Source organism: Siphateles boraxobius, unplaced genomic scaffold (genome assembly GCF_051911475.1).
Source record: "Siphateles boraxobius isolate OS27281-9 unplaced genomic scaffold, OSU_SipBor_1 135, whole genome shotgun sequence".
Lineage (NCBI taxonomy): Eukaryota > Metazoa > Chordata > Actinopteri > Cypriniformes > Leuciscidae > Siphateles > Siphateles boraxobius.
The window spans coordinates 920,001-942,500 of NW_027508739.1; the positions used below are offsets into that span (position 1 = coordinate 920,001).

At 39.6% G+C, this 22,500-nt stretch overlaps 1 protein-coding gene across 3 annotated transcripts in view; it reads left to right on the forward strand.

Annotated features, from left to right (window-relative positions):
* Positions 1-22,500, forward strand: part of sptbn1 (spectrin, beta, non-erythrocytic 1) — a 139,024-nt gene that overhangs the window by 99,370 nt on the left and 17,154 nt on the right. For all 3 annotated transcript variants that reach the window (XM_077229794.1, XM_077229795.1, XM_077229796.1), the window contains 12 exons: positions 236-438; positions 4,319-4,409; positions 4,813-4,959; positions 5,683-5,946; positions 8,221-8,445; positions 8,896-8,985; positions 13,116-13,394; positions 15,246-15,376; positions 16,853-17,057; positions 18,637-19,011; positions 20,254-20,498; positions 21,705-21,843. In XM_077229794.1, coding sequence (XP_077085909.1) covers positions 236-438; positions 4,319-4,409; positions 4,813-4,959; positions 5,683-5,946; positions 8,221-8,445; positions 8,896-8,985; positions 13,116-13,394; positions 15,246-15,376; positions 16,853-17,057; positions 18,637-19,011; positions 20,254-20,498; positions 21,705-21,843 — 2,394 coding nt within the window. The remainder of the gene's footprint in view (positions 1-235; positions 439-4,318; positions 4,410-4,812; positions 4,960-5,682; positions 5,947-8,220; positions 8,446-8,895; positions 8,986-13,115; positions 13,395-15,245; positions 15,377-16,852; positions 17,058-18,636; positions 19,012-20,253; positions 20,499-21,704; positions 21,844-22,500) is intronic.

Genomic DNA, 22,500 nt, shown 5'->3' on the forward strand with positions numbered 1-22,500 from the left:
CATCCATCCATCCATCTCTGTCATTCTATATATCTATCTATCCATCCATCTATCCATCCATCCATCCATCTCTGTCATTCTATCTATCTATTATCTATCTATCTATCATCGGGTCATCCAGGTTATTTCATTACTTCAAACTTCTATTTCGAACTTTTCACCAGGTTTTCTCAAGCCACCATCAAAGTGTGTGTTGCTGATATTTGATGTAGTTGTGCTGTGTATCTCTCTGTAGGAGTATGTTCTGGCCCATACGGAGATGCCCACCACCCTGGAAGGGGCGGAAGCTGCCATTAAGAAACAGGAGGACTTCATGACCACCATGGACGCCAATGAAGACAAGATCAACAGTGTGGTGGAGGCCGGCAGGAGACTGGCCAGCGATGGGAACATCAATGCCGACCGCATCCAGGAGAGAGCAACCTCCATCGACGACCGGTAACGGGACACATGCAATTAACTGCCTTAAAGGATTAGTTCACTTTCAAATGAAATTAAGCCCATGATTTACTCACCCTCAAGCCATCCTAGCTGTATATGACATTCTTCTCTCAGACTAATGCAATTGGAGTTATATTAAAAAATATCCTGGCTCTTCCAAGTTTTATAATGGCAGTGGATTGCAACCAACAGATTGAAGGTCAAAAACGTGCATCCACTCCACACTGCTCCGGTGGATTAATAAAGGCCGTCTGAAGCAAAACGATGAGTTTGTGTGAGAAAAATATGAATATTTAACGTTACTAAGTAAAATAACTAGCTTCCGGCCAAACGGCCATACACAGGCTCTACTTACGCCTAAAGCACAACATACGCATTACTCGCATAAGTTGCGCTTTAGACTTAAGGGGAATCCGAATGTTCATTTGGCGGGAAGCTAGTTATTTTACTTTTTACAGTTTTTCTCAGTCGCTTTGGTGCATTTCTTAGATCAAAAGTGCAATTCTTGATACTACTTGTACACATTCCAAATCATCTAGTCACTTGTGCACATCATTAAAGCAATTTCTTATTCCTTTGAACAAATTGCAATTGCTTTTGTACAAATTGCAATTGATAATGTACAAGTGTCAGCTTTTTTTCACATTTTCAATTGCTCATGTCATGTTGATCAAAACATAGCATATGGTTCTCTGTTGAATAATCTTACCCCTAAAAACATCTAAGCATTAGTTCCTTGCATAAGCCATTACATGCAAAATTGTTGAACTATTTGTCATAACTGTCAAGCATAGTTTTACACAATTCTATTAGACCTTTTGTAAAAAAACGTGAATTGATGAATCGTGCAGGTGAAATTGACTCTCACTCATGAAGGAATGTAAAGTGTTAGTTCAACCAACAATCAGTTGTCTAAATTGCTCAAAGGTGCATCTCATGAATACAGTAATCATTGGCAAGCATATATACAGACCACAACTTAGGGGTGTTTCCTGTGTTTCTTCCTAAATTAGTTTTTTTTTCCTTTGTGCCCCTTGTTTTTTCTTACTGTAAATTATTTAGTTTTTACTTTCATAAAGTAGCACTAGTAAAAGCTAGGGGTGTAATGATTCCCTCATGTCACGATTCGATACATAATCACGATACTGAACTCACGATACGATATTATTGCGATACTCCAAGACATTTGATAAAAAAATTAACAAAAAATGAACTGTTGATTAAAATGCTAATTTTGGTATTACATTGTGTGTGTGTAAATGAATAGTGCTGGAAATACAGGACAATAGAGACACCAGAATAACAATATTCATGATTCTGAAGCTGAAAATACAGAATTATTTTAGATGAATATGCTTGAACTGACTAGATATATTTAAAATAATGTTGGACACTTTTACTGGTAACATCAGACATTTGGCATTATCAGGATCCACAAATATTCCTCCATTGCAGTATTATACATTATATTCAACATTATATATATATATATATATATATATATATATATATATATAGTATTTTACGTAATGTAGTACTGACACTACAACTCTTTTTGAATTTTTTTATTTTGGGTGAACTACACACAATACAGATTGTCACGATCCACGATACATATTGTTGGATTTTTGTATTGCGATATATTGTGACATGATATATTGTTACATCCCTAGTAAAAGCTGTGAAAAACAAAATCCTGTCCATTCTCTTTCTATCAATAACCCACATACAGTAATATGTAAATAGTACTGTTGAAATTGATAATATGCCATAGAAGTGCAGCCTTGTGCAATTTCAATACAGTAACTGTCATCCAAACTGAAGCCTACTGTAAGTTTACATGAGGTAATACTGTCAAAGTACACAGTTACAATTGAAAACATGCCTAAACATTTTGACGACCTTGTTCGTGAACAATGACTCAATGACTTATCATTCTGATGACACTGACATGATCATTGGCATGAATATTTACTTTTGAGAGATGTACTAAGGATTTTTAGTGACGGACTAGCTTTAGAAACATATCTATAATATATTGCAGTTTGTACAAATTGTTCTGAGAAATGCACTTATTATTTTGCACATGTTACGGATGATGTGAAAAACGCACCAAAGCGACTGAGAAAAACTGTAATATTTTTCTTACACAAACTCATTGTTTTGCTCCAGAAGGCCTTTATTAACCCACCGGAGCAGTGTGGAGTTCATTTATTCACTTACTTAGCTGACATTTATTCACTTAGCTGACGCTTTTATCCAAACCGACTTACAATTGCTAGATATGTCAGAGGTTGCACGCCTCTGGAGCAGCTAGGGATTAAGTGTCTTGCTCAGGGACACATTGGTGTCTCACAGTGGTTTCGAACCCAGGTCTTTCACACCAAAGGCATGTGTCTTATCCACTGCGCCATCACCACCACCAGTTCATTTACGATGGATGGATGCACGTTTTTGAGCTTCAATCTGTTGGTTGCAATCCACTGCCATTATAAAACTTGGAAGAGCCAGGATATTTTTTAATATAACTCCAATTGTATTAGTCTGAGAGAAGAATGTCATATACAGCTAGGATGGCTTGAGGGTGAGTAAATCATGGGCTAATTTTAATTTGAAAGTGAACTAATCCTTTAAAGTGAATAGGAATTAGCGCTGCACGATTAATCGCAGTTTCCATGTAATTACACTTAAACCGATTTGGCTTATCGCGATTTTTAAATCACAAAGGTTGCGATTATTATCATGCGATTATTATTTTTAAAAAAAATTATGCGCAGCTTGTCAGTGACGTACGGCTCTGTAAACGCTACTCACTCTGAAAGCACTGTGAGTTTGACTCACTTATAACGTGCATTTGAAAAAGCAACACGCGTCAAACATCTTTCCAAACATGAGAAGCATTTATGAACCTCTTGGATACGTGGTGTGTGTGTGCGTGTGTGTTAGACGCCCTCTGGTGTTCAGATGTATATGTGGTGTGTGTGTGTGTGTGTGTTAGACGCCCTCTGGTGTTCAGATGTATATGTGGTGTGTGTGTGTGTGTGTGTTAGATGCCTTCTGGTGTTCAGATGGATATATGGTGTGTATGTGTGTGTGTTAGACGCCCTCTGGTGATCAGATGGAAATGTGGTGTGTGTGTGTGTGTTAGACGCCCTCTGGTGTTCAGATGGATGTGTGTGTGTGTGTGTGGGAGCACCCTCTGGTGTTCAGATGGATATGTGGGGTGTGTGTGCGTGTGTGCGTGTGTGTGTGCGCGCGTGTGTGTTTGTGTGTGTGTGTGTGTGTGTGTGTGTTTGTGTGTGTGTTAGATGCCGCCCTCTGGTGTTCAGATGGATATGTGGTGTGTGTGTGTGTGTGTGTGTGTTAGACGCCCTCTGGTGTTCAGATGGATATGTGGTGTGTGTGTGTGTGTTAGACGCCCTCTGGTGTTCAGATGGATGTGTGTGTGTGTGTGTGGGAGCACCCTCTGGTGTTCAGATGGATATGTGGGGTGTGTGTGCGTGTGTATGTGTGTGTGTGATAGCGCCCTCTGGTGTTCAGATGGATGTGTGTGTGTGTGTGTGAGCGCCCTCTGGTGTTCAGATGGATATGTGTGTGTGTCTGTGTGTGTGTGAGTGTGTGTGTGAGAGCGCCCTCTGGTGTTCAGATGGATATGTGGTTTGTGTGTGTGTGTGTGTGTGTGTGTGTGTGTGTGTGTGTGTGTGTGTGTGAGCTCCCTCTGGTGTTCAGATGGAGCATCTACTACTGATCAGCAACTTCACATAAAATAATCACAGCCTTTGCCAAATCGCGTGCAGTCTCATTGCGATTAATCGTGCAGCCCTAATAGAAGTAGTAGATAAAAGTGTAGGACTGACTTTCGACCTTTGACCTGCAGGCATAAGAAGAACCGTGAGGCGGCTGTGGAGCTTCTCATGAGGTTGAAGGACAACAGAGACTTGCAGAAGTTCTTGCAGGACTGCCAGGAGGTGAGTTTAAATATAAGGCAAATCCCAGAGAAATAAATCTTAACTAAACCAACTCCAACCTACTTTACCCACTTTAGAAGACTGGCAATTTATGGAGAAGATGGAGGGAATTTGTGGACCAAGATAATTAGTAATTATATAATAGATGTCATCATAAATTATTGTTATATGTGTGTGTGTGTGTGTGTGTGTGTGTGTGTGTGTGTGTGTGTGTGTGTGTGTGTGTGTGTGTGTGTGTGTGTGTGTGTTTTCTCATTGATGGCAACTTTTTTTGTTTGGTTACCTTTGCCATAACAAATTCATTATGAAATTCAAAGGAATAAATGCATCCTCTATGACTCCCATAAAGAAAAATAATAAAAGCAGTACATGTTAACTTGACTTTTTTACCCCCTCTGTGTAGCTGTCCCTGTGGATCAATGAGAAGATGTTGACAGCGCAGGACATGTCCTACGATGAAGCTCGAAACCTGCACAGCAAATGGCTCAAACATCAGGCCTTCATGGCCGAACTGCAGTCCAACAAAGAATGGCTGGACAAAATCGAGAAGGTCGGTTATCAATGCATTTAATTCATCAGCACTCGCGTTACGTCATTAAATGTGCTGATTTTTTTCAATGCTAATATGGGTTTGTGCATTTATCTCACAAAGCCTCACAGAATAAACTGATCTTCTTATAGAGTCAAACCAAAAATTATTCAGACACCAGATATAATTTTTTATTAGTGTGTGCAGGACACTATAGTTCATTTATGTAAGTGAGGAGAGCAAAATAAAGTAAACTGTGACATATTATACCCAAAAATTCTTCATACAGTGACTACCAGTAACATTTATAACAATTTGGGACCAAAAATTATAGACACTTTGACCTGATCATGTTTTGCTGAAGTGTTTTTCCTTTAAACCTAAACTGGTATTATCTAATTGGGTACTTAAATTTAAGAGCTGACAGATATTCAACCTGATTAATTTTTTGGGGGAGAAAAACCTGATTTGATAACTTTGATAAGTTTTTCTCATATTTTATTACCATTTTCTAAACTATAGTGAATAAACTGTTATAATGTGAGAAATGTTGAAGGTTTGACTGTATATCCTGCTTTTTCCTGATATAAAAAAAATAAAATAAGTGCTTTACTACACAAAGTCCTTAATCCTTCCTTATCTGAATGCATATATTGATTTATGTTGCAGTGCAAAGTATTGTGTGTTAATATTTGATTTTAATTTGAAGTAATTCTCTTATAAATATTGTCTGTCTGTGTGCAGGAAGGGAAGCAGCTGGTCTCGGAGAAGCCGGAGACAGACGCTGTAGTGAAGGAGAAATTGGCGGCGCTGCAGAAGATGTGGACCGAACTGGAAACCACAACTCAGACTAAAGCCCAGTGTCTGTTTGACGCCAACAAGGCCGAACTCTTCACGCAGAGCTGTGCTGATCTGGACAAATGGCTGGTGGGCCTGGAGGGTCAGATCCAATCAGACGACTACGGCAAAGACCTGACCAGCGTCAGCATCCTTCTCAAGAAACAACAGGTTTGAAATGACTTCATTTAATCAATTTTTCAGAAAAATCAAGACCCGTTCTCAACATGGACAATAACGATAAAGATATAGTTTTAAAGTTTCCCTGAATTCGATAATTTTATCCCTTAAAACTCATCTTTGATCTACATATTTTAACATTTTTTTCCTTGAAAAAAATTCTTCATGCCTTAAAATATCTTATATGTAACTCGACACCCTTGCCTCATTTAGTATGCGTGGTGTGAATATGCAAATGAGCCCCGCCTCCACTCACTCACTCACTCAGAGATCCACTCCTTGACGATCACACGTTGATCTGATTGGTTACAAGGTAGTTTGTGACGTCAGAAACACCAGCGATTTCAAACCGTGTTTTTGAGACTGTCTTTGGTTCACTGCAGTTTTAAGGAGAAAATACTCAGCAATGCTGTCGACTTATGAATTTACACATGCTTTGTCTTAAAGCATATTAAAAACACCACATAGACATATAAACAACATTAAAAGCTGGATTTTCAAACACTTGGGGTTTCACTTGAGCTTTTAAAGTGAAAAGCTTGAGCATTTAAAGTGACAGACGACAAAACTGCAGTGCGCTTAGAATAAACAGAATGATACCACATAGTATGCTAATAAATTATCTTTAATATATACTCATCTCTTCATTGAGCACTTAGCATAGGGGAAAAAAAAAACTTTTTCTTGAAATCTTCGCTTGTCTGGTTTATGCTACTCTGAGCAATGTTTCAACTTTGTATTCTGAGCACTTCTTACGTTGTTTTTGCCTCTTCACGATGACTCGCTTGGTTTAATCCTCAAATGTAAGTCGCTTTGGATAAAAGCGTCTGCTAAATGACTAAATGTAAATGTATGTAAATGTAATATCTTTATCTCATGTAAATGTATCTAGATTAAAATAGTTTATATTATGCACTTCAAAATCTTGATGTTGTTTTCAGGCTCTACTAGAACAGGTTTTCCTGCTTGAATGTTGATTATTTTCCTCATATTCTCTATTGTTGCGGCTCCTCTCTTCCGAGTCTGTCAGTAACGCTCTGTTTACTTCCTGTCTCTATGAAGCCCCTCCTTCTGAAAAGCACACTGTGCTCTGATTGGTCGGCTGGAGCAGTGTGTTGTGATTGCTCGAGCGCTTCGAGTGTGTTTGGGAAATGTCCCGCCCCTTTCCATAACCGCCAGTTTAACACACTACTAACTAACTCAACCAGGCCCCGCCCCTTTATTCTGCGTATGAATTATTATAATGAGGAATATTGTGACGTGTTCATTCCCGGGAGAAACTCAAGACTACAATGGAGGCGTTTCAGGAGTTCAGAAATACTGACACTGATATAGAGAAGAACTCCCGAATAACAACATCTGCAAAGTTATGACGCTCAAAGTTCAAAGCAAAGGGAGATATTTTCTTTTACAAAAATCACTTTTCACCTTCAAAAAGTGACAATTTTAACATGCTATAAAAAGCTATTTTGAGCTAAAACTTCACATACACACTCTGGCGACATCAGAGACTTATTTTACATCTTGTGAAAAGGGCATTATACCAGCCTTTTAACATTTAGGAATGCTTAGATATTTGTAATGGAAAACGAGACCGAAATACTGAGAACGGAAATCATGTATTGAACTCTTCTGTGGTTTGTTGGTCCAGATGTTGACCCTTGACCTTCCCATCACTAAACCTGTCCCTAACCTTACCCGTATCACACCTCAATAGCAGCAAAAGTGTCTAACAATACAACATGAACATAATAAGTACATTGTACTTATGTTTCAATGTAATAGTACTTAAAGCCACCTACACTGCAAAAAAAATGCTTATCTTACTTAGTATTTTTGTCTCGTTTCCAGTCCAAATATATAAAAAATCTTAAATCAAGATGGATTTACTAGAAGAGTAAAATGACATAAGATATTATGTCCTGTTTTCTGGGGAAATAAAAATAAAAATGAAGTGAGTTGATGCTTAAAAAAAGCAAAAATATCTGCCAATGTCGTCAGAAAAATAATCTTAATTTAAACAGAAACAAGATTATTTTCTCACCCCATTGGCAGATAATTTATCTTATTTTAAGCAAAAACTCACTTCATTTTTATTTATTTCCCCAGAAATTAAGACTTAATATCTAATCATTTGACTACTTTAGTACATGCATCTTGATTTAAGAGATGTTTGATATTTGTACTGTAAACAAGACAAAAATACAAAGCAGTGTAATATAAAGTGGGACTGAAAATCCTGTTTTGTACTCTTCGTTGGTGCAGATCTTGGAGAACCAGGTGGAGGTGCGTCAGAGAGAGGTGGAGGAGCTTCAGTCTCAGGCTCACGTTCTGAGACAGGAAGGAAAAGACACGGACGAGGTCGACGGACGTCGAGTGGAAGTGGAGCAGAAGTTCCAGGAGTTGCTGGATCCGCTGTTGAAAAGGAAAAAGTTCCTCATGGCCTCTCGTGAGATCCACCAGTTTAACCGCGACGTGGAGGATGAGATTGTACGTTTGCGTTTAAAATAGGGTTAACACTTTACAATTAGGTTCATTAGTTAACTAATAATGAACTGCAGTTTTATTAATCTTTATTCTAGAGCTGCTGTAAATCCAAAACAATCTCTGTTACTTTAATATCCTATTATCACTGTAAAGCTGCTTTGAAACAGTCCATATTGTTAAAAGCGCTGTATAAATTAAGGCGGCTTGACTTATTGTTTATCTCAACATTTATTAAAATCTTGTCAACATTAGTTAATGCACTGTGAACAAACAATGAACAACTGTATTTTTATTTACAATGATTAACAAAAACAGAAGCAAATGTATTGCTCATGGTTAGTTCCTGTTAGTTAATGCATTAACTTATGAACCTTATTATAAAGTGTTACCAAAATATGCATGTGAATGTTTGCCTGGTTTACAGCAGATGTTTAACGGATAGTTTCTCGACAGCTTTGGGTTGAGGAGAGGATGCCTATTGCTACGTCTACAGACCATGGCAACAATTTACAGACGGTTCAGCTACTCATCAAGAAGAACCAGGTAATGTGTTCAGAGTTTTTTTAATTGCTATTTACAAAAAATCACATTCAAATAGCAGTTCTGGAGCAATTCAACACACACTTTACACCTGTCACTAGCGGTGTAACGATGCCCTCATGTCCTGATTCGATACATATCACGATACTGAACTCACGATCAATGTTCCCTCCAAGCTGCGCGCGTGCGCGGGCGTGCACTTCTGATGCTGAGGCCGCGCGCTTCTGATGCTGAGGCCGCGCGCTTCTGATGCTGAGGCCGCGCGCTTCTGATGCTGAGGCCGCGCACTTCTGATGCTGAGGCCGCGCACTTCTGATGCTGAGGCCGCGCACTTCTGATGCTGTGGCCGCGCGCTTCTGATGCTGAGGCCGCGCGCTTCTGATGCTGAGGCCGCGCACTTCTGATGCTGAGGCCGCGCACTTCTGATGCTGAGGCCGCGCACTTCTGATGCTGAGGCCGCGCGCTTCTGATGCTGAGGCCTCGCACTTTTGATGCTGAGGCCGCGCACTTCTGATGCTGAGGCCGCGCACTTCTGATGCTGAGGCCGCGCACTTCTGATGCTGTGGCCGCGCGCTTCTGATGCTGAGGCCGCGCGCTTCTGATGCTGAGGCCGCGCACTTCTGATGCTGAGGCCGCGCACTTCTGATGCTGAGGCCGCGCACTTCTGATGCTGAGGCCGCGCGCTTCTGATGCTGAGGCCGCGCGCTTCTGATGCTGAGGCCGCGCGCTTCTGATGCTGAGGCCTCCCGCTTCTGATGCTGAGGCCGCGCGCTTCTGATGTTGAGGCCTCGCACTTCTGATGCTGAGGCCGCGCACTTCTGATGCTGAGGCCGCGCACTTCTGATGCTGAGGCCGCGCACTTCTGATGCTGAGGCCGCACACTTCTGATGCTGAGGCCGCGCAGCACTTCTGATGCTGAGGCCGCGCACTTCTGATGCTGAGGCCGCGCACTTCTAATGCTGAGGCCTCGCACTTCTGATGCTGAGGCCTCGCGCTTCTGATGCTGAGGCCTCGCGCTTCTGATGCTGAAGCCGCGCGCTTCTGATGCTGAGGCCGCGCGCTTCTGATGCTGAGGCCGCGCCCTTCTGATGCTGAGGCCGCGCGCTTCTGATGCTGAGGCCGCGCTCTTCTGATGCTGAGGCCGCGCGCTTCTGATGCTGAGGCCGCGCGCTTCTGATGCTGAGGCCTCGCGCTTCTGATGCTGAAGCCGCGCGCTTCTGATGCTGAGGCCGCGCGCTTCTGATGCTGAGGCCGCGCTCTTCTGATGCTGAGGCCGCGCGCTTCTGATGCTGAGGCCGCGCGCTTCTGATGCTGAGGCCGCGCGCTTCTGATGCTGAGGCCGCGCGCTTCTGATGCTGAGGCCGCGCGCTTCTGATGGTGAGGCCGCGCTCTTCTGATGCTGAGGCCGCGCGCTTCTGATGCTGAGGCCGCGCGCTTCTGATGCTGAGGCCGCGCGTTTCTGATGCTGAGGCCGCGCACTTCTGATGCTGAGGCCGCGCAGAAAAGATTAAAATGCCACGCAGAGGACTGACGCGAAATGTGTGGGGAAATCCATTTGATTGTAGTTTAAGTGAGAAATAATTTCAGTGCTCTGGTCAACCGCTATAGAGTGAAAACTGGTGAATGCAATTTACAGGTTTCATAGAAAGAGAATGACGTGAGCACGTGTGATTGGCAGTGAGTCTTGCGCGCGGACCAACGAGAAACGCAGACATGTGAAATAAAATCACATCATAATGTTTTAAAGAAGAGTGGTTTGATTAAAGTGGTAGAAATAACTGTTGATGGACACAGAACGGTAACAATTACACACCCACTATATAGATAAAGATAAAGAATCTCACGGGCTCATTGCCATTAAAAACTTTGAAACCCCCTGCTAAAGAAAATATTGGAAATTCATAAGAAATAAACAATCATTTAACTTTGATGGTTTGATGCTTCCTGTACACAATTAATTGACTGTACAAAAACACTTTATGGTTTTCCCAAACCATCTCAGTGTAACAGCTTACTTTTCTTTCATACTATATTCTATTATTGTAAAGAATTGAACTGTCCTGCAGAAGATTTAGTAAATTATTTTTCATAGGATTTCTTGGTAAAGACTGTACAGTTAACAGCCCTGTGAAAAAAAATATGAGGTAACCCAAAATGTGCTTCATTTATTGACTTCTTAATTAACTGCTTGTCTTTCAAAAATATGATTTAATACCAATAAGTTACATCAAGGGTCAAATACAATAGAAATGCCACATTCAAGTTAAAAGTTAAAACTGAATGTTGAAACCATTGTGTTTCTACGTATGCTGTAGGTCAGGAATAAAGAATATTTTTGCTCAGGTGGCGAAATATGTCCGCTCAATAGAAAAAAGTTTTGCTCAGCAAGAAAAAAAATTTGAGGGAACATTGCTCACGATACCATATTATTGCGATACCTAAAAAAATGAACTGTTGATTAAAATGCTAAATTTGGTTTTACATTGTGTGTGTAAATGAATGGTCTTGGAATTGGTGCTGGAAACCCAATACAAGAAAATAGAGACACCAGAATAACAATATTCATGATTCTGAAGCTGAAAATACAGAATTATTTTAGATGATTATGCTTGAACTCGGTCACTAGATATATTTAAAATAATGTAAGCCACTTTTTATGGGTAAAATCAGACATTTGGCATTAGGACCCACAAATATTCCCCCATTGCATTATTATACATTATATTCAACAATATAGTAGTTTAATGTAGTACTGACACTAAAACTCAGAAATCTAGAATTTTTTTCTCACACAGTAATTTTTATTTTGGGTGAACATCCACAATACAGATTGTCACTATCCACGATACATATTGTTGCATTTTTGTATTGCGATATATCGAGGGGGGGATGTTATTACAGTTCATATAGACCTTATGTAGCCACGTCTCTTTTCAACGCTGCGCTCGTTGTCTTTTGACTTCCGGTCTGTATTTTCACAGCGATCTTACGTAGTTATGAATGAACGGCTCGTTAAAAAAATTTCCAAGGTCCATTTGCTAAGACATATGCTTTACAATGCTTATGATAAACATTACAATGCTCATGATAACTTTCGTTAACTCTACAATAAGTAAATCAACTTCACCAGCTAATTACTGCTGGACAGCGATGCCATAGAAATATACAGAGCGACCGCAAAAACGGAAGTTCAAAGACAATATTCTAAAGATGGCGGCGCCCTCGTTTCTCTGGTGCATAAGGTCTATACAACATATAGACAATATATACTTAAATGTTATCACTTTTAACACTGTTTTATGTAACTTCAAAGGGTTTCCTGTAAGATGACACCAGAATTGTGTATTTAGACCAGTGTATGTGGGTATGGGAAGCTTTTCTATTGCGATATATTGTGACTCGATATATTGTTGCACCTCTACAGACGTTACAGAAGGAGATCCGGGGCCATCAGCCTCGCTGTGACGACATATTCCGCACAAAAAGTATTCTCGTCGCTTGATAAACTTAAGATTGAGCCACTGTAGTCACTTGGACTATTTTAACGATGTCTTTAATAACTTTTCGGGGAACAAGTGTCAATCCCTTAGAAGCCTATGGAGGAGTGATCCAGCTGTCAGATTTAATCACAAATATCTTAATTTGTGTTCTGAAGATGAACGAAGGTCTTACGGGGTTGAACAGCATGAGGGAGAGTAATTACTGACAGAATTTACATTTTTGGGTGAACTATCCCTTTAAAAGTGTCGTATGAAATCAGCTCCCGCTCCCTCAGTTTCAAAGTACTTTGCAAATTATTCCAGGCAAAGGGAGCAGCAAATTTAAAGGTAACGCTTCCTTTTACAGTCCTGTTCCCCATGTACATACTATATACTTATTATAGTAATTACAATAACTGGGTAATAACTAGGTACTAACCTACCCCTAAACCTAACCTTAACCCATGTACTTACCTTATATTACCCAGTACTTTCTTTGGTAAGTACACTGTAAGTACACGTAAGTTAACGAACCGTAAAAGGAAGCGTTACCAATTTAAATGCCTTTTTCCCGAATTCAGTACGTACCACTGGAACAGAGAATAGGAAAATTGCGATATAATGTGACACGATACATTGTTACACCCTACACAGACACTACAGAAGGAGATCCAGGGCCACCAGCCTCGCTGTGATGATATATTCGAGCGCAGCCAGAGCATCCTGAAGGCCGACAGCCCGAACGTGGAGTCGATCCGAACCCGTCTGTCGGATCTGCAGGAGCTGTGGAGTCTGATCATCCAGGAGACCGAGAAGCGGCACTCCAGACTCGAGGAGGCACATAAAGCACAGCAGTATTACTTCGACGCAGCCGAAGCTGAAGCCTGGATGAGCGAGCAGGAGCTCTACATGATGTCTGAAGAGAAGGCCAAGGTTTGTGCAAGATTTATGCTCTCGTGAATGTGATCTGTATATGACAGATGAGTAGTGTGTGTAGATATCATTAATGTTAATGTGCATTGAGATAATTTGTGCATTTAAGGCAAGAAACCATTGCTTTTTCATGCATTTCATTCAACTTGTCTCTTTTCACACTGCTGGAAAGAAAACATTTTAAATGATTGAGTCAGAAATCTCCACTCCAGCAGCTTTACGTGCAGCAAATTTAACAGTTTTATTCCTACATACACTAACAGTTTTGGATTGGTAAGATTTTTTATGTTTTTAAAAGAAGTCTCTTCTGCTCAAGGCTGCATTTATTTGATTTTTTTTTTTAAACCAGTAATATTGTTAAATATTATGACAATGTACAGTAAAATAGCTGTTTTCTATTTTAATATATTTTAAAATGTAATTTATTCCTTTGATCAAAGCTGAATTTTCAGCATCATTACTCCAGTCTTCAGTGTCACATGATCCTTCAGAAATCAGTATAATATGATGATTTGATAATGATAATGTTATCAAACAAAGATAATGTTCAAACAAATATAAATTTATTTACAGAAATATAGTGAAAACCAGAAACTAAGGGGTTAAATTCAGGAGTGGACAAGGCCAAAATAATAAACAATAATAACTAATTTAGTTACCTCTAAATTCCCTAAAAATGAAAATAAATACACAAATAGCACGCATTCGGCCTTCATAGAGTGTTTGGGGTGGTCATTTTCACTGGAATCAGGATTAGACCAATCAGGATTAGACCAATCAGGATTAGACCAATCAGGATCAGACCAATCAGGATCAGACCAATCAGGATCAGACCAATCAGGATCAGACCAATCAGGATCAGACCAATCAGGATTAGACCAATCAGGATCAGACCAGTCAGGATCAGACCAGTCAGGATCAGACCAGTCAGGGATTAGACCAATCAGGATCAGACCAATCAGGATCAGACCAATCAGGATTAGACCAATCAGGATCAGACCAGTCAGGATCAGACCAGTCAGGATCAGACCAGTCAGGATCAGACCAATCAGGATTAGACCAATCAGGATCAGACCAGTCAGGATCAGACCAATCAGGATTAGACCAATCAGGATCAGACCAGTCAGGATCAGACCAATCAGGATCAGACCAATCAGGATTAGACCAATCAGGATCAGACCAGTCAGGATCAGACCAATCAGGATTAGACCAATCAGGATCAGACCAATCAGGATTAGACCAATCAGGATTAGACCAATCAGGATCAGACCAATCAGGATCAGACCAATCAGGATCAGACCAATTAGGGTCAGACCAATTAGGATCAATCAGGATCAGACCAATCAGGATTAGACCAATCAGGACCAGACCAATCAGGATTAGACCAATCAGGATCAGACCAATCAGGATCAGACCAATCAGGATTAGACCAATCAGGACCAGACCAATCAGGACCAGACCAATCAGGATCAGACCAATCAGGATCAGACCAATCAGGATCAGACCAATCAGGACCAGACCAATCAGGACCAGACCAATCAGGATCTTGAGTGGAGGCTACACCTTCTCCTGCAACAGAACACTCAGAAACACAAACACATACTTTCTAAAAATACATAAGCTATAACAATGCTCAAAAAACATTAATTATTATCAATGTTGAAAACAGTTGTGTACAATTTATTTTCGGGATTCTTTGATGGTCCAAAAGAACAGCATTTACTTGAAATAGAATCTTTCGCCCTATTCACCTGTGGTTTCATGCCTTAACTGCTAAAGTGAACATAAGCTTGGTTTGATATTTTGTACACTCCTGTTCTGAAGTGTTGTCACTCTGGTTGTTGTTCTCAGGATGAGCAGAGTTCAGTGGCCATGCTGAAGAAACACCAGATCTTGGAGCAGGCGGTGGAGGACTACGCTGAGACTGTGCACCAACTGTCCAAGACCAGTCGAGGCCTGGTGGCCGCCAACCACCCCGAGAGGTGCACAACACTCACGTTCACACTTACTATACACTTCATCTGAATCTGGGTCTCATTTTGACTCTGATATTGACTTTTACTCTCACTTTAAAACTTTTGGATCTGAATTTGAATGTAAATCTAAATCTAAAATTTTGTCTCTGGCTCTGAATTTAAATTTAAATCTAAATCTAAAATTTTGTCTCTGGCTCTAAAACTTACTTTGATTCTAAATCTGGATCTGGTTTTTCAGATTTTATGACTCTGAAACGGACATTTGTGATAGTGATGTCATTGATTTAAAAAAAAAATTCTAAACCTGTATAGGGATTTAAATATGTGGCTCTGACACTGAACTTGAGTCTAAATTTAAATCTAGATCTGAACCTGATTTTGCCTCTAAAACTAACTTCCCCTTCCAATTTTTTATTTTGATTCTAAATTTGTATCTAAATTTGCTCATGACTACAATTCCGATTTTAATCTTAATATTATTTATTCTGGCTCTGAAACTGAGTTTGCTTTTGATTATAAATCTGGATCGGATTCTGATTTTGACTATGCAACAAATTTTCATTTTTGATTTTGATTCTAAATCTGCTTTTCATTTTTTATTCTAAATCTGAATCTAAATCTGCTTTTGACTATAATCCTGAAACTGATTATAAGACTTAATCTGGATTTTAACCTTAATTTGATTTGATTATGGCTCTCAAACAGATTTTGACTTTGATTCTAAATCTGGATCTAAATCTGGATTTGAATGTTAAACTAATTTTGACTCTGACTCTAACATTCAAATCCAGATTTAGATCCAGTTTTAATCTAATTTTGACTCTGACTCTAAAACTAACTTTGACTTTAATTTTTAATTGTGATTCTAAATATTATTGTGTCTGTATTGCTTAAACTAACATTAATTCTAATCTAAATCTAGATAATATGTTAATCTGATTTGCTTTTGACACTAAAATGGACTTTGATTCTAAATCTGATTTTGACTGATTCTAAATCTTTATTTAAATATTAATCTTATGTTAACTCTGATTCTAAAACTGACTTTGAATTTGATTCTAAATCTAGATCTGAATCTGATTCTAACTATGGTCCTAACTTTGTTTCTAAATCTGTATACTATTATTAATCCGATTTTAACTCTGACTTTGAATTTGATTATGAATCTTTATCTGAATATGATTTTGACTGTGACTTTGATTATAAATCTTGATTTGAATATTAATCTGATTTTAACTCTGACTCTAAAACTGACTTTGAATTTCATTCTAAATCTGGATTAGAATCTGATTTTGACTGAATCTGATTCTAAATTTGATTTTAAACTAATAACACACTATTTAAACTTAAACTCTCACATTTGTATTTCGAATCAGAGACCGTCTCCATCTTTACACCTCTAGCTCAATTAATATCATATCCGGAACATCTCTGAATATGATCTTGAAATGAAACCTGACTCTGTGTGTGTCTGTGCCGTAGTGAGAGGATTGGCATGCGTCAATCACAGGTGGATAAGCTTTACGCTGGACTGAAGGACCTATCAGAGGAAAGGAGAGGTAAACTCGAGGAAAGGTTTCGGCTCTTCACGCTGAACAGAGAAGTGGATGATCTGGAGCAGTGGATCGCAGAGAGAGAAGTGGTGGCTGGATCTCACGAGCTCGGACAAGACTACGAACACGTCACTGTGAGTCCCAATTATAGCACCTTTATGTCCTGCATATTCTTGCAGTTAATAATAATAATCATGGGCGTCGGAACCATTGTATATGTGTGGGACAAGACCCACCCACTTTTTAAGACCAATGATATCGGACCCACTCACTTCTACCGTCTCTAATTCAGCGCATATGTCTGTTCGCTTTTCAGATCGCCGTCAGTCAAATCCGGGAATGCCCTAATAAATTAATCTCCATTTCTGCTGAATCATAATATTTCTCAATGAGCCGCAACTGACGAAAATAACCGCCGGTTGTACCGTTCCAGTCAAATATTGCGTTGCAAACATCAATAACAGCTTTAAGTTGTCAATGCTGGCAAATGAGCATGATATCAGCATCGGGATAATCCACGGATAGCTGTGCATTCAATGCACGACGTGAAGTGGAGTTTAGTTTACTTGTTTAATTAAAGGATTAGTTCACTTTTAAAAAAACTTTTGCTGATAATTTACTCACCCCCATGTCACCCAAGATGTCCATATCTTTCTTTCTTCAGTCGAAAAGAAATTAAGGTTTTTGATGAAAACATTCCAGGATTTTTCTCCATATAATGGACTTCAATGGGACCCAAACGGTTCAGGGTCCAAATGACAGTTTCAGTGCAGCTTCAAAGGGCTTTAAACGACACCAGACGATGAATAAGAGTCTTATCTAGCGAAACGATCGGTCATTTCAAAAATAAATAAAAAAAGTTTACGTTTTATAAGCACAAATGCTCGCCTTGCTCTGTTTTGTGATGCGCGTTCGTGACGGCACGTAACACGCAATTACGTTGAAAATGTCACGCTTGACGTAAGCGGAAGTACCGAGTCAGTGTTTACAAATGTATACTTTTAGCCTTTTTAATATTAAAACACCCAGGATACGCACACGAAATGGGCATTTTAAACGGTAAACAAAGGCATTTGAATGTGTGTATATGGTCCTCCTTCCTCACATTTGTAAACACTGATGATAGACATTGTCAATCATGTTTACAATGTGTAAACATGATTGACACAACGCAAGGTCGTATTTATTTTTTAACGTGCAAAACTTTTTCGGACAACTTCAAAGAATTTTATTTATCCGTTAGGAACTTCATTCGTGCTGAGCATCAATGTGTGTGCGGTTCCACAGACACAGCACCATATACCACACACAGACACACACACACACACACACACACACACACACACACACACACACACACACACACACACACACACACACACACACACACACACACACACACACACATACATACATACATACATTACATATAAGTAAAAAAAACAGTTCTATATAAATAAATAATAAGTAATAACTAAAGCTTGCAAAGTACAATAAATACATGATAAATGGGCAGTAAACATTAAAGAGGTTGCGTTAAAAGTAGATTAATTAAGAGATAAAATATATCACAAATCACATACATCACAAATCCGCACACATGGACACATACCTTGGTGAATAAATGTTGAATAAAATGAATAAAAAACCTTAAGTGTAGTAAATGTGCTAAAAGTGATGTTATAATAAATGCATTTGTTTTCCTCTCTACAGATGCTGCAGGAACGCTTCCGTGAGTTTGCGCGGGACACCGGAAACATCGGTCAGGAGCGTGTGGATGGTGTGAACCGCATGGCGGACGAGCTGATAAACGCCGGTCACGCCGATGCCGCGACTGTGGCCGAGTGGAAGGACGGTCTGAACGAGGCCTGGGCCGATCTGCTGGAGCTCATCGACACACGCACGCAGATTCTCGCCGCATCCTACGAGCTGCACAAGTTCTACCACGACGCCAAGGAGATCCTGGGCCGAATCCTGGACAAGCATAAGAAGCTTCCGGAAGAGCTGGGCCGAGACCAGAACACGGTGGAAACCTTGCAGAGGATGCACACCACATTTGAGCACGACATCCAAGCACTTGGGACGCAGGTGCGTCGGTCAGATACAAACACACACAGATATTGGTACACAAAATCATTTTGGGCTACAATGAATTATCAGTAAAATGGCATAATATGGATCTTGATTTATGCATCACTGATATCTGAAGGTGAACGGCCTGCCTTGCGAGACTAGTATTGCACGACAAAGAAGTACATTAACCAGTTTTATTGGTTAAATGCACTTTCGGGAAACAGTCGTGACTAGCTAGTTGATTTCTTCAACGATGCATTTTACTATGATAGTGAAGCAGCGAGTTACGCCGTTATACGGGAAACACACAGCTTTTTAGTTCTTGTCTCTATGAAGCCCCTCCTCCTAAAAAGCACTCTGTGCTCTAATTGGGCGGCTGGAGCAGTGTGTTGTGATTGGTCGAGCGCTTTGAGCGTGTTTGGGAAATGTCCCGCCCCTTACCATAACCGCCAGTTTAACACACTACTAACTAACTCAACCAGACCCCGCCCCTTTATTCTGCGTATGAATTATTATAAAAAGGAATATTGTGACGTGTTCGTTCCCGGAATTAACTCAAGACTACAATAGAGGCGTACTATGGTAGTTAAGCAGCGAGTTACGGCGTTGTACGGTAAACTCACCCCAGGTTGATGACATAGACAGTAAAAGAAATGGACACAAACTGAGCTTGACGACGTAGATGTGACGTGAGCAACCGGTCTGACAGCTGTAAATCTTCTAGTAGCTGTGCCAAGACAAATCTGAATCACCTAATTCCTCAAAAACGTTGTTGAAATATTTTGTCCCGTTGCTTTTATGGACTCTCTATCTATGGGCTTCTCCCCTGAATTAATGCCTCTATGTCCCCCTGATTGCCTCATAGACAGTAAAAGATTGCCTGTGAGCTTCTCCTCCTGTCTATACGGTAATTTCTCTACTGTGCGACAGAGAGTCGCGTGATTATGACGCAATCGTTAGCCTATTTTTACAAAAACGGCTTCTACGGGGCCATAACGTTAGATACAAAGTAATGGAGCCTTTTATACATTGTCGTGTTTCTTTAGAAATCAATAATGGACAAATGAAGTCTTTGGATGCCACAGATGTAAAGTTATTCGCTGTCAAAGTGATGCTAAAATGAATGGACTGCTAACAGCAGGTGATGGTCTGCTACGATAGCGGCGCCCGCAAGGCTTCAGTTTCCGCTGATGGATTACCCCCTGGGTTGATGATTGTCTGTGTTTGGCTCACTGCTGCCCCTGCTGGTGTCCTCAGGTCCGGCAGCTTCAGGAGGATGCGGTGCGCCTGCAGTCCGCATACGCTGGAGATAAAGCCGATGACATCCAGCGGCGCGAGGGCGAGGTGCTGGAGGCCTGGAGGAGTCTCCTGGAGGCCTGCGAGGGCCGGCGCGCTCGACTGCTCGACACCGGGGACAAGTTCCGCTTCTTCAGTTTAGTGCGGGACCTCATGCTGTGGATGGAGGACGTCATACGCCTGATCGAGACTCAGGAGAAGCCCAGGTGTGTGTGTGTGCGTGTGTGTCGATTACTGTGTCTGAACGGCGGTTACAATGTGACAACCTCATTTTGTGAGTGTCCAAAAATTATCTTTTTTTTATTGAAATAAGTATTGTATTTCAGTGATATGGTTAGTTTATCGTAATTAGGACTAAGTGATATAAACTAATTATATTCGAATTATTTTTATGTTTTATTATTTATATCTCAATATTTATGTTTGCTCTTCAGTGGCTTCAAATATGATATTTGAAAAAAAAGAGGCTGGACATCACTTTGCCACTACAGTATACATATATTATTTTATTTATCATATATTTTTGTTATATATATTTTCATTATTATAATATATAGATATATGCATTATTTTTAATGTTTATATATATATATATATATATATATATATATATATATATATATTTATTTTTTATTATTATTTTTATTTAATATATATATATATATATATATATATATATATAATACTTTTTTACTATTGAAATAAAAAAAAGTAATGTCAAAAACTTTAATGCAATGTTAGGATTTTCCTATGATAATTAGGACTGAATGATTTAGCTAAATTATATCTAATTTTTTTCTTTTTTCTCCTATTTGATTTTATATTTTTTAGTATTAATGTACTGTATTTGTTCTGCGGTGACTCAAATATATGATTTTTTGTTTATTCATAATAAACTACATTAGATTGGACTCAGTGTTGTGCAGGATACAAGTACAACTAATTAAATATGTAAATAAAAAAAATTATATAATTTTAATATACAGTATTAATTATATATGTATAGAGTAGCAACCAATAATGATATCCGGCCTCGGAAAATTTACGTCTTCACCCTTTATTCAAATATGAATCAAATTCGATTAATATTTTGTAAGCATATTGTGTAGTTGTGCCTGGAGTCAATTGTTTGATTAGTGATAATAACGCAATGAAACATGGCAGATTTTTGGCCATAAAAATACTTGTATGATTTATGAGCCGCATAGGAACTATATTTGGCTTGATTTAATCACAGTAACAGAAATGGGAAAGTTTAAGATCGCTAGGGAAGCGTTTGTGTGTTTATGTGTCTAGATGTTGATGTCTAGTGTGTGTTTAACAGGAAGTTGGACGTTTTTGTGTGTGTTTGGATGTTCCGGATGAGTCTGGAGGTTTTAATCGGCTCTGTCTTTAATCCTGCTTTGCTTCAGGGATGTTTCATCTGTGGAGCTTCTCATGAACAACCACCAGGGCATCAAGGCTGAGATCGATGCCCGTAACGACAGTTTCACGGCCTGCATCGAGCTGGGCAAATCTCTCCTGGCACGCAAACACTACGCATCAGAGGAGGTGTGTATCCACACATTAAGAGATCGTTAGGTTATCTCGTTCCACAGTGTTGGGAAAGTTCACTTTCTACATGAACTAGTTCAAAGTTCAGTTCACAAAATTTAAAATGAACTAGTTCAATCCATAGTTCATACTTTAAAATTTTGAACTAGTTCATAGCTCTTTTTTTCCATATGTTGCTGTGAGCTATTAGTTTTCAAAATTATTGCCACAGCCCATATAGAACCACAGACAGCACTTATTTTATCTTTAAGATTTTTCCCATCCTCACCGACCTTGTCATAAAACTCGTTTAAATGATCATACGACGCCTCTTGCTGCTTTTTGTGTTGATGACGCATGCGGCGCTGCGACTCTGGTGCTGGTGTTGCCAGATTGGGTGTTTTTCCGCTACATATTAAGGCCTGTTTACAGTGTGTTTTAGCCGGGTTTTCACCTGGAAGGCTCTATAGAAATCTGGCACCCTATTGAACGTAGTTAAAGGATTAGTTCACCTCAAAATGAACATTTCCTAATAATTTACTCACCCCTGCAATGCCATCCAAGATATCCATGTCTTTCTTTCCTCAGTGGAAGAGAAAATAAGTTTTTTGAGGAAAACATTTCTGGATTTTTCTTCGAATAATGGACTTCAATGACAACCAGCGTTATGAAATC